This window comes from Crotalus tigris, unplaced genomic scaffold, assembly GCF_016545835.1.
Source record: "Crotalus tigris isolate CLP2741 ecotype Arizona unplaced genomic scaffold, ASM1654583v1 scf7180000017592.2434428, whole genome shotgun sequence".
In the NCBI taxonomy this organism is placed as follows: Eukaryota; Metazoa; Chordata; class Lepidosauria; order Squamata; family Viperidae; genus Crotalus; species Crotalus tigris.
This window is the reverse complement of record NW_024096498.1, coordinates 909,367-928,964: the sequence shown is the minus strand read 5'-3', so window position 1 is coordinate 928,964 and position 19,598 is coordinate 909,367. Positions and strand designations below refer to the sequence as shown.

General features: G+C 41.3%; 1 protein-coding gene across 6 annotated transcripts in view; it reads right to left on the bottom strand.

Moving 5' to 3' along the window:
• Window positions 1–625: 625 nt before the first annotated feature.
• LOC120317857 (regulator of G protein signaling 7 binding protein) overlaps window positions 626–19,598 on the bottom strand; it is a 67,848-nt gene continuing 48,875 nt past the window's right edge. For all 6 annotated transcript variants that reach the window (XM_039364796.1, XM_039364805.1, XM_039364843.1 and 3 more), the window contains 3 exons: window positions 5,156–5,303; window positions 4,023–4,093; window positions 626–1,741 (listed from right to left, as the gene is read on the bottom strand). In XM_039364796.1, the coding sequence (XP_039220730.1) occupies window positions 1,650–1,741; window positions 4,023–4,093; window positions 5,156–5,303 (311 nt within the window). In that variant the 3' untranslated portion in view covers window positions 626–1,649. The remainder of the gene's footprint in view (window positions 1,742–4,022; window positions 4,094–5,155; window positions 5,304–19,598) is intronic.

The following is a 19,598-nucleotide window of genomic DNA, read 5'->3' as shown; positions in this document are numbered from 1 at the left end:
AGAAGCTGAAATATTTAGTACAATTAAAGCAGATAGCAGAAAACAGGAATGTAATTAAAACGCCTGGCAAAATGTGCTTGCTAAAAAAATGTCAGTACAGCCCAAGAAATAATAGCATAGTCTGAATATGTTCCAAGAGTCCCAGAAAGTCTCAAATCAGGTAGTCAGCTGGTCTAAGAGTCAAAGGATCACAAAGAAGGAGGAAGAAGAATCATGAGCTAGAAAGCCAAAGAGTTGACTCTAACAAAGACTACAAGCAAAGCAACTATCTACCGCTATCTGCTGACAACTGGCTCCAATCACTCATCCCTTGCCCTTTGCCTAGTAAGGAGTCTCATTGAGGAGCACTGCTCTGCTCGCTTCTGTAGACATCTAGACCTGAGACTTGGGGGATTGTACCTCGTTATCTAAGAGCTCCAGCAGAATAGGATGTGCCTGTGGCTGATCAGCCTCAACTGAATTCTGGCTTACTGGGTTCTAAGGCTGACAATTCTGAAGCACAGACTCAGCTGAAGCAACATTGTCAGATTCAAAGTCAGAATCACATTCTGAATCGTAGCTCATAACAGATCTAGTGCTGAGGAATAAAAAAATAATAATATAAATATTACAAAGAAGACATAGGTTAACTAAAAAGTATTTATTAACAATGTAAAATGTTTAATATTTTACAGTTAGAGCTATTCTGGCATGCCCTATAAGCAATAACACTAACTTGATGTTCTGACACCATGCTTCAACCTTTACAGGAAACAAAATGGAATAATCTGTTTCACATCAGTGGATTTTATTGTTTCCCACACCATCTTTTAAATTTTCTACTTAAGGTTGGTAACATAAACATGTTCAGGTTTTTCTTTAAAAAAAGTAAAATAGCTATTCCTATGCATTATACAATATGTAGATATTATCTTATATTTACAGGAACAACATATCAATGGTATGTTGTTTATGTATTAGAAATTAAAAACATGTACTATGAAGATCTTGTATAAGTTGTGTTATAGAGTGGAAGACTATGAATGAGAGCACAAAAAGCAATAGGAGAGTGTGTATGTTCTCATACAATATTGGCTCTGTTTATTTTAGCATTTTAGAATTTAAGCACAATTTTGCTCTTCTAAACAGTTTTCTATGGATTAAATTGCTTAATAGAATATGTTCAAATGTTCATAACATCATACTAGCAAGAGCTACAGTCATACTGTTGCACTGTACATAATTGGTTGTGGCTTATACACTAAATAAAAAATCTGCATGTGTTTGTTATTTGCATCTAATCACAGAATGATTTAAAGTAGACATGCTGTATGCCATCAAAAAAAGTTTAAAAATATTCTTGATAAGGTTTAATTGGGTTTCTGAATTTGGTTCTTGTCAGCAACAAATTATTTGAAAAGGAATGGAGAAATATAATAAGGGGCATGTAGAAAACACACATGATCATTTTAAAACACTGTTTCTCAATTTCAGGAACTTTAAGATGGGTGGATTTCAATTTCCAGAATTCCCCCAGCCAATTTTGGGAGTTGAAGTACACCCATCTTAAAATTCCTGAGGTTGAGAAACACTGACTTAGAGATTTTAACTGATCCCAATAAAGGACATTTTGTGTTGGCTGCAGTCATCTATACTCTTCTGAAATTCATTTAGCTGGAGACAAGACAGCACAATCCAAAGAATCTTCTCTTCCGTCTTCGCACTAATGGATAAGGAGTCAAGTTTAGCAGGCTGCTATCATCTGTGGTTTTAAATAAAAAGTTTAGAGTTAGTCTCAATTGATCAAGGATTCTTAATAGCAACACTTCTGCCTTGCCATAAAGCAAGTGTGATCTCTGGAAGGCTTTAAGACAGTGGTTCTCAACCTTTTTAATGCCGCGACCCCCAACCGGTTGTAAGTCAAGGATTACTCAACCGGTCGTAAGTCGAGGACTACTCAACTGGTGCAGCACCATTTGCAGAATGGGACTTTTGGCGGGCTCAGCAGGGCGGAGACAGCCTGAACAATTCCTGTTGGCTTTTGAAAGCCAATAGAATTAGACTCTATTCAAGAGAGTCTATTCTGTTGGCTTTCAAAAGCCAATAGAATAAAAGAGAGTAGCACAGCTAAGGAAAAGGGGAAAAAAATGGCGGATTGCATTGTTTGGCAACCCCGTGAAATGGTCATTCGACCCCAAATGGGGTCCCGACCCACAGGTTGAGAACCACTGCTTTAAGAGGAAAACTTGATTCATGGGGTCTGGGGAGGTTTTCTTCCAGACATTACTATAATAATAAATAGTAACCCTTGTGTACATTTCAGTAATACAATATATTTTATTATGGTTTCCTCAATTATCTTGTGACATCTTCAAGTCTCAGCAATGCCAGCTTCTTTAAGCCGAACATTATTGTTATTGCTATTATCAACCATTATTCTCGTCTACTTTTGTCACCAGGGCATTTGTAAGTATATTGGACATGTAAACAGCAGAAGAGATTAGAATATCTATTTAGTGACTAAAACAGGCTTAATTTAATGTAGACATCAGTTAAAACTCCAAATTACAAATCTGTCAAAATAGAAAAGTCTCAAAGAGATGTTGAAGTAACACTGATAAAAGTGGTTAACATAATTAACTCAAAATGGAGTTACATTTCCAATTTATGGGCACTACAGATACAACAATAGCAAATTTACAGAGTAATATGAAAAAGTAACAAATTTCAGAAGCATGTAATATCCATTTTGACACAAGAAACTGATGAGTGAAATATGCGAGAAGATCCAGGGGTAGGAGCTAAAGTACATGATACTGTGTACAAGAGCACATGTAGAAAAAACTTTTAGGCTTTATTTTAGCTGGGATCAGGAGTAAATCAGAGGTAAAGAACCTATATCTTTCCAACATTGTTGAATCCTTCAGCAATCCTAGCCATGTGGGCAAGAACAGAGGAAGCTGAGAATTCATCAACAGCTGCAGGGTCCTGTCCCTCAATTACATTTTTAGATTCGAAATATAAACCAATGAAAAAAAGAGAAAGATAGTACAGGTAGTCCTCACTTACTGACCAGTAATTCAACAACTGTTTGAAGTTATGATGGTGCTAAATGAAGGGACTTATGACAAGTTCTTGAAATTGAAGTTTTGGCAACTGGTATGTTTGTATGACAGTTGCAATGTCCTATGGTCAAGTGAACATCATTTGTGACCTTCAAAGCTGACTTCTGACAAGCAAATTCAATGGGGAAACTGGCAGGAAATCACAAGTTGTGGTCACATGACATTTGTACCTTACAATTGCAGTGATTTGCAAATTACTGTAGTTAGAACTGTTGCTATAAGTTGGGCACGGTCAACGATTTTTTTCATTTTATAATAATGTTGCTTAGCAATAGGATGGCTGTCAATACAGTTGGTGAGGATTACCAGTACACATTTACTGAAGAGTCAAGGCAACGTTAAAGAATGGATGGAGTTGTTCTATTGACTGATATTCTAAGTAGAGAAGCCTCTCACAAAACCCCTGACTGTACTATATCGGATGCATTATTCTAAGCACTTTAGCCCAGACAACATGGCTGTTTGCTAAGATAAGGGGATGTCTAGTGTAAAATATCTGCAGGGCACAGGGAGACAAAAGCTGCTTAAAGGTGGGATAAAAACCACTGTGACCCTTGATCCCTGGTTGACTGGAATTGCTAAAAACTGTTGGTTACTAGGAGACTGTTCTGAAGAGGAAACAATCAAAACTACATTGTAAGCCCTGATAGATTTAGCATTGTTAAAATAATACCTCCAAATTCTCATAATAAATTCTAAAAAATCCAGGAAAATTCTGGCTCCACTCATTTTGCATCATCACTTCCATAATGCCTCCAAGAGTGTTAAGCATAACAGACTGCTTACCCTGGTATGGAAGACAACACCTATTTTGAGGAAACCAATGCAGTCTATAAAAAATTCATTTACCATTCCTGAAAGGAATTTGGTCTGCCCACTCAACTAACGTATTGGTAAACACAGAAAAGAAAAGCTTACCTTGATTTTTCAATGGTAAAGGCATAGTCTCCCTGAGTTTACTTAAAAGGTTTTTCATTTCTCTCATATCCCTGCAGAAATAATGCACAGAACTTAAATAAAGATCTATTTCTATCTTTTGGAATTATAAGAACAACACTAGAGAATTTTTTAAAAAGGAGTACCGTATTTTCCGGCGTATAAGACAACTCGGCATATAAGACGACCCCCGACTTCGGAGACGGTTTGCATGCTTTAGAAAGTCGTCTTATACGCCGGAAACTACCGTATTTTCTGGCGTATAAGACGACTTGGCATATAAGACGACTCCGACTTCGGAGACGATTTGCATGCTTTAGAAAGTTGTCTTATACGCCGGAAAATACGGTATATACATATATCAAACATGGTATCAACATGGTTTCAATAAACATTAGCTTGTATTTTGAGATTATGCTAACAATAAGAGCAACAATAAAAAAAAACATGAGGAAGAATTAGAGAGTGGTAAGAATGGTATCAATGCATATTCAAAATCTATTTATTTTGGCTGTGTGATGCGTTTCTAATACTTATTTAAATGCTTATAGCCCAGACCAATTATAATGGGTGGGCAGGATGTAATGAATAAATAAAAATTCAAATAAATTGTTATTACAGTTTAATCTTTATTACTGTGCAAACATTAAAAACCAATGACAATAAAAACTAGCACATCATCATGATATATTGTATGGTGACAAATACCGTATATGCCGGCGTATTAGGCGACCCGGCGTATAAGATGACCCCCATCTTTATAGCCGGGCCGCATTCCTAGAACGTCTTATACACCGGAAACTACCAGTATTTCCGGTGTATAAGACGACTCGGAGTATAAGACGACCCCCGTCTTTGGCACCGATTTCAGTGCTCGCGGAAATCATCTTATACGCCGGCATTTACGGTATATATCAGGCAATTTACATAAAATGTACAGCAGTATCACCCAGCATATTAGTTTTGCTGACAAAACTGAGACCAGTTACCATTTATTTAGATATCTAGTCCTGCATTTTTTCAGCAGTGATAGCTTTGACAAGTTCTACTAAATAAATATAAAAGTAAAAAAAATAAATTTAATAACAAAATCAGATGAAAAATAAAGCACATACCTCTCGGTGTTTTCAATATCTGTGGAAATCTGCCATAAATGTTGTTGGATTTCTACTGGTGAAGATGATGTTTCTTCCAAAATAGGAATTTCTGAACTCTCTTCTAGTTTACTGTCAAGGCTCTTGGGTGCGGCACAGGTCTCCGTCCCTTTGAAAGAGCACCGAACAAAACATATTTAATCACAAAATGTTATGTCAATATTTCCACTAATCCTTTCACCTGCCAATTTGAAAACTTCCTACTTAATTTCGGTGATGTAAATAAACTAAATAAACAAACCAACATTTGTCAGGCCCAAACAATCAAGAACAACATGTGGAGCTACTTCTGAGTAATTACTTTTCTTTACCTACAAATAGAATCTTGTCAGACTAAAGCAATTATCCGCTATAACTATAGATATACTCTGTGAATTGCTAGAAAGGCTCTCTTCTTGTTCTCTTCCTGCTTACCAGAGATTCTAAGCTCCCTGTTGTGTTGCCCTCTGGGAAAGTGCCCCTCCCTCCTGTAGCTTCAGACTACATTCCACTACATGTCTGACAGTATGACAAATTGAATAATGCTAGCTGCATAAATAATGCAAATTTGCAGGGTTTGCAGTTTTCTTACTTTATTCTCCTTCTGTTAAAAAAAAGGTGATGGGGCTATGTGTGGAAGAAAAGCTGCATAGCAGCTTGGGGTATACAAGCAGCAAGAAACAGAAAAGTAAATAATTATATGCAATGCTCACTAAAGTTAGCAAGAAAAAAGTGAGTGAAATAGTTTCTAAATATTAAAAAACCGAAATGAAATGCTTTTCTTAAGGACCGTTTTTGAACAATTTTTGTACAATGTTCTAAAACAAATCCCATTTTAGCTTCAGTTTCCAGAACAAATCAGATTCATATTGAAATAATATGTCAAACATGCTTTCCTTTATCATGCTTTTTATTATTTTATTGTTTTGGAGCAATTTTTAATAGATTATTTTAAATGCAAGAGTTATATGTCTATGCAAGGTTTTCATGCTCATCTCTGAGATACTGCTGATATTTGTGCTGTACTTGTGCTTTATTGTTAGTGATCAGATTGTCAAAATAAATAAGCTTTTAAAATATGCGAAACTATATATCACATGAACTGGATGAAAAGACACATAATGCCTATGCTATACCCTTAACATTTAAAAATGCATACTCATTTATTAAAGAGGCCAACAGTGTACAAAGTCAAGATGATACAATCAAAACCTCTTATGAGGGATGTAAAAATGTTCAACTGCATGGTCACAACCATTATCTTGACTGTTTTGGACCCCCATGATATGGTCGACTGACCAGTCCAAAAGGCCTTTTCTGGACCAAAGCTTTTACAATTTATGAACAGATAACTGAATTCTCTAAGTTTATATGAATCTCCTGGGTTAGGGAGAGTCCCAGAATCAGCCCATAAGATCCTCCATACAGCAAGGAGACTGTAAGGACCCACCCCACTTTGCATCTTAAGAAGACAGAACTCTTGGAATAATTCTTCCAACAGGAATCCTTTATTAAGAAGAAGTGGTTGCAGGCGTGCTAGACAGGACTTGGGGTCCAAGCTTTCCCATTCAAGGTTTTAAGGGGTTCCCCAGCAGTCCCACCCAATCACCCCCCCTTCCAGTGATAGTTTCAGGCATCATAATCCCACCCCTTTGCTCCTTTCTTCTGTCTGTATGGAGACTTCAGATAAACTACATAAAAGGTAATTAGCCCCTTTGTCATGGTAAGGTTCTTTGATGCTAGTTACATTCAAAGTCTCTCTTTGATGTTGCAATACACATTCAATTCCTTAGAAGTATACTGAAGGAAGTGAGGGCCATAAAGCCCCTTTGTTCTCCCCCTTCTCTCCCTCTTATGGCAGAATCCAGAGAAGGCAGAATTGGGGTTTTCTATATTTGATGATTAAAGATGAAATATAATTGGATTCTGACAGAGACTCTGGAATGTCGCTCTGAAGCGCCAGGCGACATGTACAAAAGCTGGGAGGTAGAACTGCAACCACTTCATGGTTGAAAAACCAGACTTTTGGAAATTTATTTTTTTAAATGGATAATAAATCAAACCATTCACTTCTTAAATAAATTCACTTGTGTTTATTATCTTTACTAAGCTAAATCTTCGATGGAGAAATATAACGAATTAAAGGAATTGTGGTTTCATTTTGTCATTTCCATGAATCTACCACATTTATTTGATGTTGGGAGTTATGATTTGCAATTTTGTTAAAGAATCTAACAAAAAAGATAAATAATTTGAACAAATATAGTGATATTTTTTAATATAGATGATAATTTAGAAAGTGCAATAAGTGCAAATAGAAACATATATTATTTCCCACAACAAGGAAAAATGGATTTGGTTAAGATGGTGATGTAAACTGTTTTAACAGAGATTTAATTTGATCTTGTTTTTATGGGATATTGCTTCTGGTTTTCATGCTTGAAATAGAAAAAAAATAAATTTAGAATTTAATAAAGATCTAATAGAAAGTTTAATAATTCTCTAATCACAGAACCAGTTTGTAATAATTATAGTAATGTAAAAAACTGAGATCATAAATGTATTAGCATTTTACTGTGTTGGAAAGATTCAGAAGTCAACACCTATTTTTTTCTCTCCTTTTTTATCCTGCACTCCCTCCTCTTTTTAAATCTTTATTTTAATTGTACTTTATGCTATTATAACTTAATAAAACTTTCAATGAAAAGAAGAAATGGCTGACAAACTATGTGGCTTAGACAGCTATGGACCTACTGAAGTTTTGCTTGTTTCAGAGCAGACCCAAAACCACCAACGAGGTCTAGAACAGCCCAGGAAAGGACTGCTGTTCCAGAGTAGCCCAAAGACTACAAATAGGACTAGGGACGAAGCTAGGGACCTGTCTTCTTTCTGCAGTCAGTCTGGCTGAAGGCTAAAGAATCAAAGGCTGCAAACTCTAAGAATAATTAAGCTAAGAATAATTAATGCCCTTACTTAACTCTAAGGAGAGGAGTTGTACAAATGGTTACATACATAACAAGATAGACTGTGCCAGAAATGGAAGTTTCATGTTGCCATTGGCAAGATAATGAACTTTCCAAATGCTTGAACATAAGTCACAGTTTTACTCCCTGCTGATTTACTGCAAAGCTGTAGGAAGGCAGGAGAGATGATAATTTAAGACTTCGCTTACAGGCTGCTTAACTCAAAAGACATTTGCATTGCTGAAGGAAACCCTTCTTTATCTAGCATACATTATAAATAAAAAGGAGAAAAATCATAAGGTTTTTGGATGCTATCTGATTATTTTTTGAGAACCCAAGATCTTATGACACCCTGGAGCTAAATCTGTCTCTGTGACAGCAGGTTAGTCAATTTAAAGCAATTTCATTATACAGTATCTTAAGATACTTCATATACTTAAGATTCTGTTTATGCAGCACTTGCATATTTTATAATAAGAGTGAGGAAATCAAAACATACTGTTCAACCAATCCATTCCTTGGATGCTTGGCAAGCCATTTCTGTATCATGCCAAGAGTAAGTTACTAGATGTCATTAGTTTATTAGTTATGCAGCACAGCAGCCTGAAAATAAAACTGTAAAAATAAGCTCTTAACAAAAATTATTAGGCTCATAGACAATATTTTTCTGTTGCACCCATCATATTGTGAAGTGCTCTCATTTCCCTAATTGTTGGCCTTCCAGAAACTGTAGAAGACAGAATTTTTCCTTTGAGGAATGAATGGCCATCATTTTACTTAACACTTTTATGGTTGCCTCTGCTTTTATTGGCTTTTACATTTTTATTGTTTTTATGATTTATGCTGTCATTTTTTAAAAATCCAGTAGTGTATAAATAAAGTACCGTATATGCCGGCGTATTAGGCGACCCGGCGTATAAGACGACCCCCGTCTTTATAGCCGGGCCGCATTCCTAGAACGTTGTCTTATACGCCGGAAACTACCAGTATTTCCGGCGTATAAGACGACTCGGCGTATAAGACGACCCCTGTCTTTGGCGCTGATTTCAGCGCTCGCGGAAGTCGTCTTATACGCCGGCATTTACGGTAAGCATTCATGTACTTTTCTAAGAAGAATATGAAATACATAACATAGGGAACAAACATCATAGTTTTTGATTTCTGAAGCAGCTTTTATTGTAGCAGTGTAGTATTGACTTTTTTTCCAAGTTACCTTGACTATGCCTTGTTTAAATCATTTCGAATTTCCATAGGAGAAGTACTATGGCAGAAATTCATCATGATGCAAATATCATTTTCCCCAATGGAAACAACACTTTTCTTTTCTTCTTTGCATGATTGATATTTCCCAAGGTATGTAGCACACTGACTTTTTTTTTTTTAAGGAACCCATTTAAGCAAAATGCCCTATTTTGGAGAGAATTGGTCTAACACGTGAGCTAGCTCACTCCTGTTAACAGAAACAGTTTGAGTCAAGAGGGTAAAACAGAAATAACAGGCTACTTCCTTCAGCTTCAAAAGAAAGACCAAAAGAAAAAATGCCTTCTCTAGGTAATTCAGATGGCTCTCTTGCTCAGGACTCCTTCTATTTCAATCAACTCTTCAAATCTGCTTGAATTTGAAGGACATTGCAAATAATGACTCCTTTCAGTCAGTATCAATGCCAGGGGCATACTACAAGGAGTACAAAAAACATTCAACTGTCTGTCAGCAATTTCCCCCTTACAAATACTTGACTGCCTCCAGGCAGTTGTTCCACCTTGTTCAGGACAAAATGGTTATGAAGTGGCTCTGAAGTGGCACCTGTGAACAGATAGAAATTCCCAACATTCATCACAGCAAAAGCTGTGCTAAATAGATATCCAAGTCCTCCAGGTGACTGTGCTTCTTTTTTTCATTGTTAGCCTCAGTCATCACATTTCCTCCCTAGTTTGTCTGTTTTAAAGTACATGTGGAAGAGTAGCTTTACAGCAGGCATGTCAAATTGCTGGCCCATGGGCCAGATGCATCATACTGAAACCGCGCCCAACCCATTGCCGGCAATGGGGAAAAAGTTGCGATACGTCGCACAAGGTCACGTGACATCGCGAGTTTGACATGCCTGCCTTAGAGGGTGAAATAATTAAAAATCAGTATGAGGGCAAAAGATGGCATGAGGGCATCTGTTTTGAGAGATCATTTAGACCAGTGTTTATCAACCTTGGTCAGTTGATAAACTGCTGGCAGGAGAATTCTGGGAGCCGAAATCCACAAGGCTTAAAATTGCCAAGATTGAAACACTGATTAGACAAATGGAAAGAAATTTGCTCCAAAGTATTTTAGACTCTGCATGTTGACCATGTTTTTGTTTGTCTGTGTGTCTGCACACAAGTATCGGAAAATTGTTGGAAAAATATTCAAAGCAGGCAAATTACTAAAGATGTGGATTAATTAACATATGTAAGATGGGCAGCTATATAAATGAAATAAATCAGTAAATAATCATAATATGTAGTAGTAATATGTAGTAATATGAAGTGTATATACTTGTAATATAAATAGCATGATTTCTTCTAGGCCAAAAGTTAATGAAGCGAACAAAAAATAAATTTTCCACATGTTAGAAATTCAAATGAGGCAAATGCAAATTTTTTCACTTAAGAAAGAGAAGTTAAATGTGTAAATATAAATGGTTTAGTAGAAGTCCTTGTGAAAAAGGCCTTGGAATAATAGTTATTATAATCAGAAGATAAATCAACAGATCAACAACTTTAATTTCCAATGAAGTGAAATTACTAGTATGCATGTATAAAATTCATCACTGCCTCAATTCTAGTGTATTCTGGATGGTTAGAGAGAACTAATAATACATAAAACAAGAATAATGAATAACACATTTTAATTTCTTTTGAATTGGGAAGGGCTCATTTTGACTACTGTGTCCAGTTCAGCCTATCATATTGATAGCAATAAGAATGATCAAGAATGACATCAATCCTTAGAAGGACAATGGAAGTATTAGGTATGTTTATTATTATCTGATTTTACCAAGACACATTCTGTAACATTAAACAGGGGTACACAATGATGCATTTAACTACCAAAAAGTACTTTCCAAGTGACTTCTTAGTAGCAGAGAAGTATGACAGAATGTATAGATATACTCAGAAAATAGATGAATTCCTCACCATTAAATGAGTCAAGCAAAATCTGGAGTGTCTTTGGTCAAGAGTCTTTTAATGTATGTTCCTGCAAGGAACATAAATATCTACAATTGTTTTATTTGACAAAATTTATTTTATTTCACAAAATGATGCTGTGCAAGTACTATAGTGGTGGAACTCTCACAGTTCTACAGTGAGCTATCTGCACAATATCCTCCAGGTAAAGCTGCTCACATCAGCTTTGTGATATAAGCACCTGGTTTGCTAGCAAGTTAATCATTGAAATAAGCAGACAAGCCATATGATATATCCCAATTCATGCCACATAGCAGGAATTACTGGAATATAGTATTTCAGTATAGTATATACTGAAATACTATATAGTATTTAAGAAAAAAGTGCATAGGGGAGTGAATGAACATTGTGAGAAAACTTTAAAAAATTAAAAGCATTTTTGTGTTAAAAGTGTGACATTCTTATAGAAAAGTACTTTATAAGTAATAACAGGAATGTGGATATTTTTTTTTTACTTTCTTAATTCTGGCTACAAATATGAATTTACAAAAACAGAAGAGGAACGTGCTATTTTTGAGTAGCATAGGAATACTTTTAAAAGTACTCCTTGCCTCCTCTCTCCCCCATAAGAATATCCCCAGAGCAAGCCATGCAGAATCAAGTTCCTAAGGTTTGGCTTCTGCTCAATTAGTGTGTAGGAGTAAGGCATCGTGCTTGCAAGACAAGGGCACATCTGGATTAAAAACAGTTCAATGACTTTCTGCAAAAGAGCTATTTTAGTTTAAATATGTTTACAGCCCCCATACAAGGAGGTTGATTTTATTTCTGTAGATTAACTCCCTGAAGGAAGAAAGTGGACCTAGGTAGCAAGCTGAACTTTACAAAAGATATAAAAAGCTTTGATTTTGCAAAATTGTTTTGTATCCACAAGGCAAGAAAAGTCAGCAAAGCATCCAACTGTGCAGCTTGCTTAAATTGAAAGCTTGTCTTCCTGAGTTTAGGGGGGCAGAGACCTGATGATGCTACATATATTCATAATTACACGTTCTTGGGAACATATCCATAAGGAAAACGAGTGCAGTCAGGTGAAAAATTATTTGGTAGACATCTCCCAGAAAATTGTATAGTAATGCAACTTGACTGTATATCACAGACTCAGAACCTTCAGTGCCAGGAAATAAAAGAATATTCAGAGCTAACCATGAAAGATGCAGTTGCAAATAGTTGCTATATGTTAAGTCAACCGTGATGCCTTTTATGTTAATAGTGCAATGACAGCCTTCCGGTTTGACATTGTGGTATGACGGGCAGAGGAAGACAGGGGCTCTGTCTTCCACATTCGATTTTGCCCCGCTGGAGACCCTAAAAAGGGTCAAAAGTCGCCCTGAAGAGGCGATGGAGGGGACCATCGTTGATTGTGGAGGGGTGGTGGCCCTCCTGCTGGTTCTGAGGAAGCCCTCCAAACCGGTGGGGGAAAAGAGCGTTGTCTTACCTGAACGCTTTTTCTCATCAGGATGGTGTAGAATCCACTCATTTAATCCCTCCTGCTCAGACTAAGAACAAAAAAACTTTGCCACGCCTCCTTCTGGGTGTGACTTCCCAGTTTTTTCGAGGCGAAGAATCCAGACGCAAGGCTCCAAACAAAAACATGCATGCCTAGACTAACACTAACAGGGTGGGTGTGGATTCTACACCATCCTGATGAGAAAAAGCGTTCAGGTAAGACAACGCTCTTTTCTCCATCAGAATGGATGTAGAATCCACTCATTGGGACATACCAAAGCTGCTCATGTCCCTACAGGGAGGGAAGTCTAGGCTTGTGTCCCTTGAGAACCAACCACCTGCTGTAGGACTCTCCTTCTGAAAGCAGCCTCCGCTGCTGCAAACTGATCTATTCTGTAATGTTTTATGAATGAGGAGGGAGAGGACCATGTCGCTGCCCTGCAAATCTCCTCAAGTGATGCCTGGGCAGACCAGGCCGCCGAGGCAGCAGCACTACGTGTAGAGTGAGCTGTAATATGTGAAGGGACTGAGAAATATAAGCCCTGGAAATACACGCCCTAATCCACCGACCAATAGTAGAGGAAGAGACCTTCTGACCCATGGTAGAGGGCTGAAAGGACACGAATAATGCCTCAGATTTCCTGAAGACCGAGGTTCGTTTAATGTAATGGCGCAGGGCCCTGCACACGTCCAAGGCATGCCACCGTCTTTCCAGATGGTGGGAAGGGTTGGGACAGAAGTTATGAAGGACTAGGTCCTGAGAACGATGAAACCCTGTATTGACCTTAGGAATGAATGCAGGATCCAGCCTGAGGATCACTCTGTCCTCATGGAATGTGCATAAGTCCTCCCTGACCGATAAGGCAGCCAATTCTGAAATTCTCCTGGCTGACGTGATGGCCACTAGGAAGGCCACCTTCAGTGTAAGGAAGTGAAAGGAGCAAGTGCTCAGAGGTTCGAATGGAGGAGAAACTAAGGCCTGTAACACCCTGGACAGGTCCCAGGATGGGTAACGATGAACCGTAGGTGTCCCTACGTTGGCTGCGCCCTTGAGAAAGGCACTAACTGCTGGATGTTGAGACAGGGAAACTTGGTTGTCACAGGTGAGGACCGTCGACAAGGCAGCTAACTGCCGACGTATGGTACTGGTTGAGAGACCTCTAGTTAACCCCTCAAGTAAGAAGTCCAATATGTCTGGAATGGTGACAGCAAGCGGCGAAAGTCGCTTTTTGGTACACCAAGAGCAGAAACCTCTCCAAGTGGCGTCATAGATCCTGTTGGTCGAGGGACGCCGCGAGGCCTGGATGACAGAGATAACCCCAGAGGAGAAAAACTGTTTGGCTAGACGCTCCCGCTCAAGTGCCAAGCGGCTAATTGAAGCCACTGCGGGTCCGGATGATGGAGGTTCCCCTGGCTGAGAGCAACTCGGTCCGGAGGAATCTTCCATGGTGGTGAGTGACAGGTCCACCAGATCGGCAAACCACGGGCGTCTTGGCCAATATGGAGCAACTAAGATCAGCTCCGCCTGCTCCTGGAGGAGCTTGCGGATAGTTGCTTGTAGTAGCGGAAGAGGAGGGAAGGCATAAAGTACGCCCTCCGGCCATCTGCTCTGGAGAGCGTCCATTCCCTCTGCCCCCCTCGATGGGAACCGGGAAAAGAACCTGGGGAGCTGAGCGTTGTTTGAGGAGGCGAAGAGATCTAAGATGGGCTGCCTGGACCTGTGTGATATTTCCCTGAACAGACCTGAGTCCAGTTTCCACTCTGAGTGATCCACTGTGGCCCTGCTCAGGGAGTCTGCCTGTTGATTCGCCTCCCCCGAGATGTGTTCCGCTCTGATGGAACTCAGAGTGAACTCTGCCCAAAGTCCTATGGCCAGGGCTTCCTGCATGAGTGACCAAGAGTGGGTCCCCCCTTGTTTGTTTACGTGAGCCTTGGCCGCAATGTTGTCTGTCAGGACCAACACGTGTTTCCCTGACACAAGGGGAGAAAACCTTTGGAGAGCCAGGTGGATGGCCCTGAGCTCCAGCCAATTTATGTTGTGTGTCAGGTCCGAACTGGACCACTGACCCTGAGCTATGTGGCTCTGAAGATGTGCCCCCCAACCGAACAGACTGGCGTCTGTGTCAGGGTAATTCTGGGAGGTTCCTTGAAAAAGGTACCCTTGTTCAAGGCGGACGAAGTCCACCATAGAAGGGAGGTCAGAGTGTGATGGGGAACCCTGACTTTCCTGTTGGAGGCACTGACTTTGCGTCTTTGAAAGGGAAGGAGGAACCACTGGAGGTTCCTGGAGTGTAGCCTGGCCCATGGAACGATGCCCAAGCAAGAGACCATCTTCCCCAGGAGTTGGGATAGTTGTACCAGTGGTACCCTCTTTTCCCTTTGGATCTGCTGAGCCAGCTTCCGAATGCTGACTTGACGCTCCTGGGAGAGATATACCTTGCATAGGCTGGAATCTATCAATGCTCCCAGATGGAGCAGGCGTCTTGTGGGGGTAGTGTGACTCTTTTTGAAATTCACGGAAAACCCGTGATCCTGAAGTGTTTGAATTGTGATTGCCAGGTCCGACTGACCTGATTGAAAAGATTTGGACTGTATCAGTATGTCGTCTAGGTAGCACTGTACCTGTACGGGCTTCATCCTTAGATGAGCCGCCAGCACGGCCAAGACTTTTGTAAAGACCCTCGGGGCAGATGATAGGCCGAACGGGAGGGCCCGGTACTGGTAATGACTGCGAGCGTAACAGAACCGCAGGAACTTGCGGTGTTCCTGGATGATTGGAATGTGTAGATAAGCCTCTGTCAGGTTGATGGAAGAAAGGAAATCCCCCTTCCTGATACTTGCCAAGATGGACTTTAGGGTCTGCATCTTGAATTTCCTGTAAGTAAGGAAGTAATTTAGACCTTTTAGGTCCAGTATCGCCTTCCAACCGCCTGAGGCTTTGGGAACTACAAACAGGATGGAGTAGAACCCTTCCCCGATCTGGTCCTGAGGAACCCTTTCTATGGCTCTGATCTCTAATAAATGTGCGATGGCTGTCGTGACTAGTTGGGCTTTTGAAATATTGTTTGAAACCGGGCCCTGTATGAAACGATCTGGGGGAGAAGATCGAAACTCTAGGGAGAGACCCCTTCTTATTGTCTCCCTGACCCAAGCGTCGGTGGTTGTGCTCTCCCAGATGTCGTAAAACAGTGCCAGTCGACCCCCAATGGGGTAATCCTCCTTGGCGTCACTTGGACCGCCTGTAAGGACGACTGCCCAATCCCCTGAAGGGGCGCTTGGTCTGTGACTGACCCCTGGCTCCACTAAACTGGCGGTCCTGTTGGCGATCCTGTCTGAAAGAATAGGATCACGAGCCTCTGGGCCAATCCCAGGACTGCCCTGCCCGAAAGGGCTGTCTCCAGTCCCAGGAGCTACTGGGATGGAATGCTGGCCTATGATAATCCTGCTGGGGCCATCTATCCAATTTTTGGGAGGGATGGGCCATCACCTTGCGCTTGTCCTTGCCTTCAATAATGTGAGGCTCTAGGACTGGGCCGAAAAGGTGGGTGCCACTGTACTTAGATGTTGCTAGGCGCCACTTTGCCTTTAAATCAGTGCGCCATTGCTTCAACCAGAGCAGCCTGCGTGAAGCCACTGAGGCAGCAATAGATCTGGCCGAACATCTGGCTGAGTGTAAGGAAGCGTCCGCAATATATTCGGATGCTGCCACGACTTTGCCTATTGCTTGGTGCGCTCTGACCTGATCCGGCGGAATGAGCGCCTGGAGTTCCTGCATCCACATGATCGCTGAACGTGCAAAGAAGGAGGAAGAGGTTGCCGCCCTTATGGCCCAAGCTGAAGATTGGTGAGCTCTACGAAAGAAGAACTCGAACTTTTTGTCCTCAGCCTTCAAGAATTCAGCCATGTCCCCGGGAACTGCTGTATTGGAGAACAGAGAAGTCAGCGGAACATCCACCGATGGAACTTCTAGAAGAGAAGTGAAGGAAGAAGAGACATTGTAAAGTTTCTTGTCCAAACTGCTCTGGGAAGGCGTGGTAGCTAGTGAAGCCCACTGCTTTTCCACCGTAGTCTTGAAGACTAGTGGACATGGGATCTGCGGATCCTCCTTGACCTTTTCCGCAAACAGGGGGTTGGCTTCCCGGTTGGCCGAGGAAGATGGTGCCTCCTCCTGGGCCGAGGTAAGTTTTACCGTGTCAATGGCCTTTATGAGGAGAGACTGAAAAACGGACGGATCAAAGAGACCGGAAGAGGTCACCTGCTCAGGTGTTGGTTCCTCCTCCTCAGACAAAGGAGTGTCTGCTACCCCTAGCTCCACTGAACCCTCCTCCCCTAATTGTGAGGAGATTTCCGAAACATCGGAGCTAGGTCTAGTGCCACGCTCCGCCCGAGGTGGGGGAATGAAAGTGGGAGAAGTAGGATGCGACTGCACCTGTCTGCCTTCAGTGGGTAACGTAAACTGCCTGAATGCATGGTGCATAAAGGCCTGGAATTGAGCCTGGGACCACATTTCCCCTTGGTCCCTGGAGCTGGCCCCAACCTCCGTTGAGGCTTGCCTGCTCTCAGTTATATGGTGTGACAGTGAAGGGGAGGAACGAGGAGGACCAACCTGCTCAGTTTCCCCCTGAGGAGAACAAGGCCTTGGGGCATCCTGCGATGATTCAAATTGAGGTTCCGACAAAGGGGTGTCCAGTGGGGCGGGGGAAACCATTTCAGCCCCACTGGACTTGAGCCTTTGTGCTTTGGAGAATTCTCTCTCCAGTGCTAGGTGTCTCCTTGTGGCCTCTCGCCCGGCTGACTTGGAGGTATCTTTAGAAGACAAATGTTTGGTTTTAGCTTTTTTCTCCCCCCCCCCCCACGTCCAATTCCTCTGATCTGCGCTTTGCTTGTGCGGGGGGGGGGGGCACTGGTCTGAGATGCCTGGGGCGAGGAACTGTCTGCCATTGCAATCTAGGTACTCCTAGGCAGTTGTACCTAGATCTGGAGGGAACCAACACGCAGATCACAGTCAGAGATGGAAAACCGATCCTCGCTCTGAACAGAAGGCAATGGCAAGAGCAGCCAGACAGTGTTCTAATGCTGTCTGCGCAGGCCCCGTGACAAAAGGTCACTGACTAACTGAGAAAAGGTGGTCAAAAAAAAGATCTATTCGCCCTCCTTTTCTAGGCCTTAAACCCAGAAAATAACACCTTGGCCTGCTCAAATGCAGCCAAGGCCCACACCTAGGGCAGCCCCCACAAGCTGCACCACAAGCACTGTGGTACACAAATATCTTCCCCCCACTGAACGGGTCTGCTCACAGACCAGGGCACTCAGGCAACAAATTCAAATCTGCGATAATGCAGGAATAACTGCAAATGATGTTGTAAATAAATTTAATTAGGCCTCCAAAATGGCGTCTTAGTAACAGCCGCGCTAAGCTATGTGGTCAAAATGGCGGCCGCTAGGCCTGAAAACCCTTGGAGAAGCAAGGAGGGAAAACCCTGGGGTCTGTTTAAAAGGAAAATCTGTAAAACAAAAAAAGGCTTGACTTTTTTTGTTTCCTCCCCTCCCCCAGATCCCCAAGCACTTGCGATTAGTAGCAGCTGCGATCCGGAGTCAGGAAAAGTCTCCCTCGAAGCCTCGAGGTGAGAAATAGTGCTCTGGAGGCCTCCGTGCAGGCAAAACAATCTCCTTGTCTGGCTGATTGATGGGATTGCAAAGAGGCTATAGATCGTCGAAGGGAGCTCCCTTCCAAACGAAAGCCTGCAGCCTCCCCTTTTTCAAAGCTCAAAGGGCTGCAGAGGAGCAAGGACAGAGTCCTTATCCCCCCCACACAATCTCCAAGAACTTCTGAGTTGTGGAGCCAGTTAGATCAATTTTGAATTTAAGAGTAGCCAAATTCAACAATAAATCCCCAAAAACAATTAGAGAAGCAAGCTAGCTGAGGAGCCTTTTCCAAAACGCGTGTAGCTGAGCTCGAGACTAAGAAAAAACTGGGAAGTCACACCCAGAAGGAGGCGTGGCAAAGTTTTTTTGTTCTTAGTCTGAGCAGGAGGGATTAAATGAGTGGATTCTACATCCATTCTGATGGAGAAAGACTGGCTACATTCGTGTGGCCAATCAGAAGCTGCTGACAACTGAAGACAAGCACTAACTAGCAATTTCTGAGCAACGTGGATGGAACTGGGTGAGACGTTATCCTCTTTTTATGGCCCTAATACTACTTTCCTGGAGAAAAGAATGCCCAAAGCAAAAAATCCTCCCCGATGAGAGAGGGAAGGGAAGTTACTGCCCCGCTCCCTCAGGAAAAGAAAAGTGGTGAATTAATTGTTTTGGGGGGAAACAGAGGAAACTATAAAATCAATTTGGAACTAATACAGATCCAAAGCTTTGAAATTTGAGGACTAAATGTACTTTTGAGACTTTTTTTTAGAAAAAATATTTGAAAGTTTGCAAAATAAGCTTGGATTTGGAAAGCTGGAAGATGGTATCAATGACATCTAGTGGAGAATTAGGGCACTACAATTTATTATGCTTAAGGGAAACTTTGCTTGAAGCCCAGACTCAGATAAGACTCTTTGTTGTTCCTGGATACTTTCACTTTTGCAGACTGCAGCTGGGAAAAGAGAAAAACTCTTGGGCTCCTTATCTGGGTTGGGGACCCTATTGGGCTATAAAGACTACATGTAAAAACAAAATGAGTATTCCATACTTAGCCTTAAATGGTAAAAACTCATCTTTTACACCTGTCTCCAAAGCTCCCAGCTTGATACACCAACAAGAAAATTTTAATGAATATCAGAAAGAATTTTTTCCATGTTG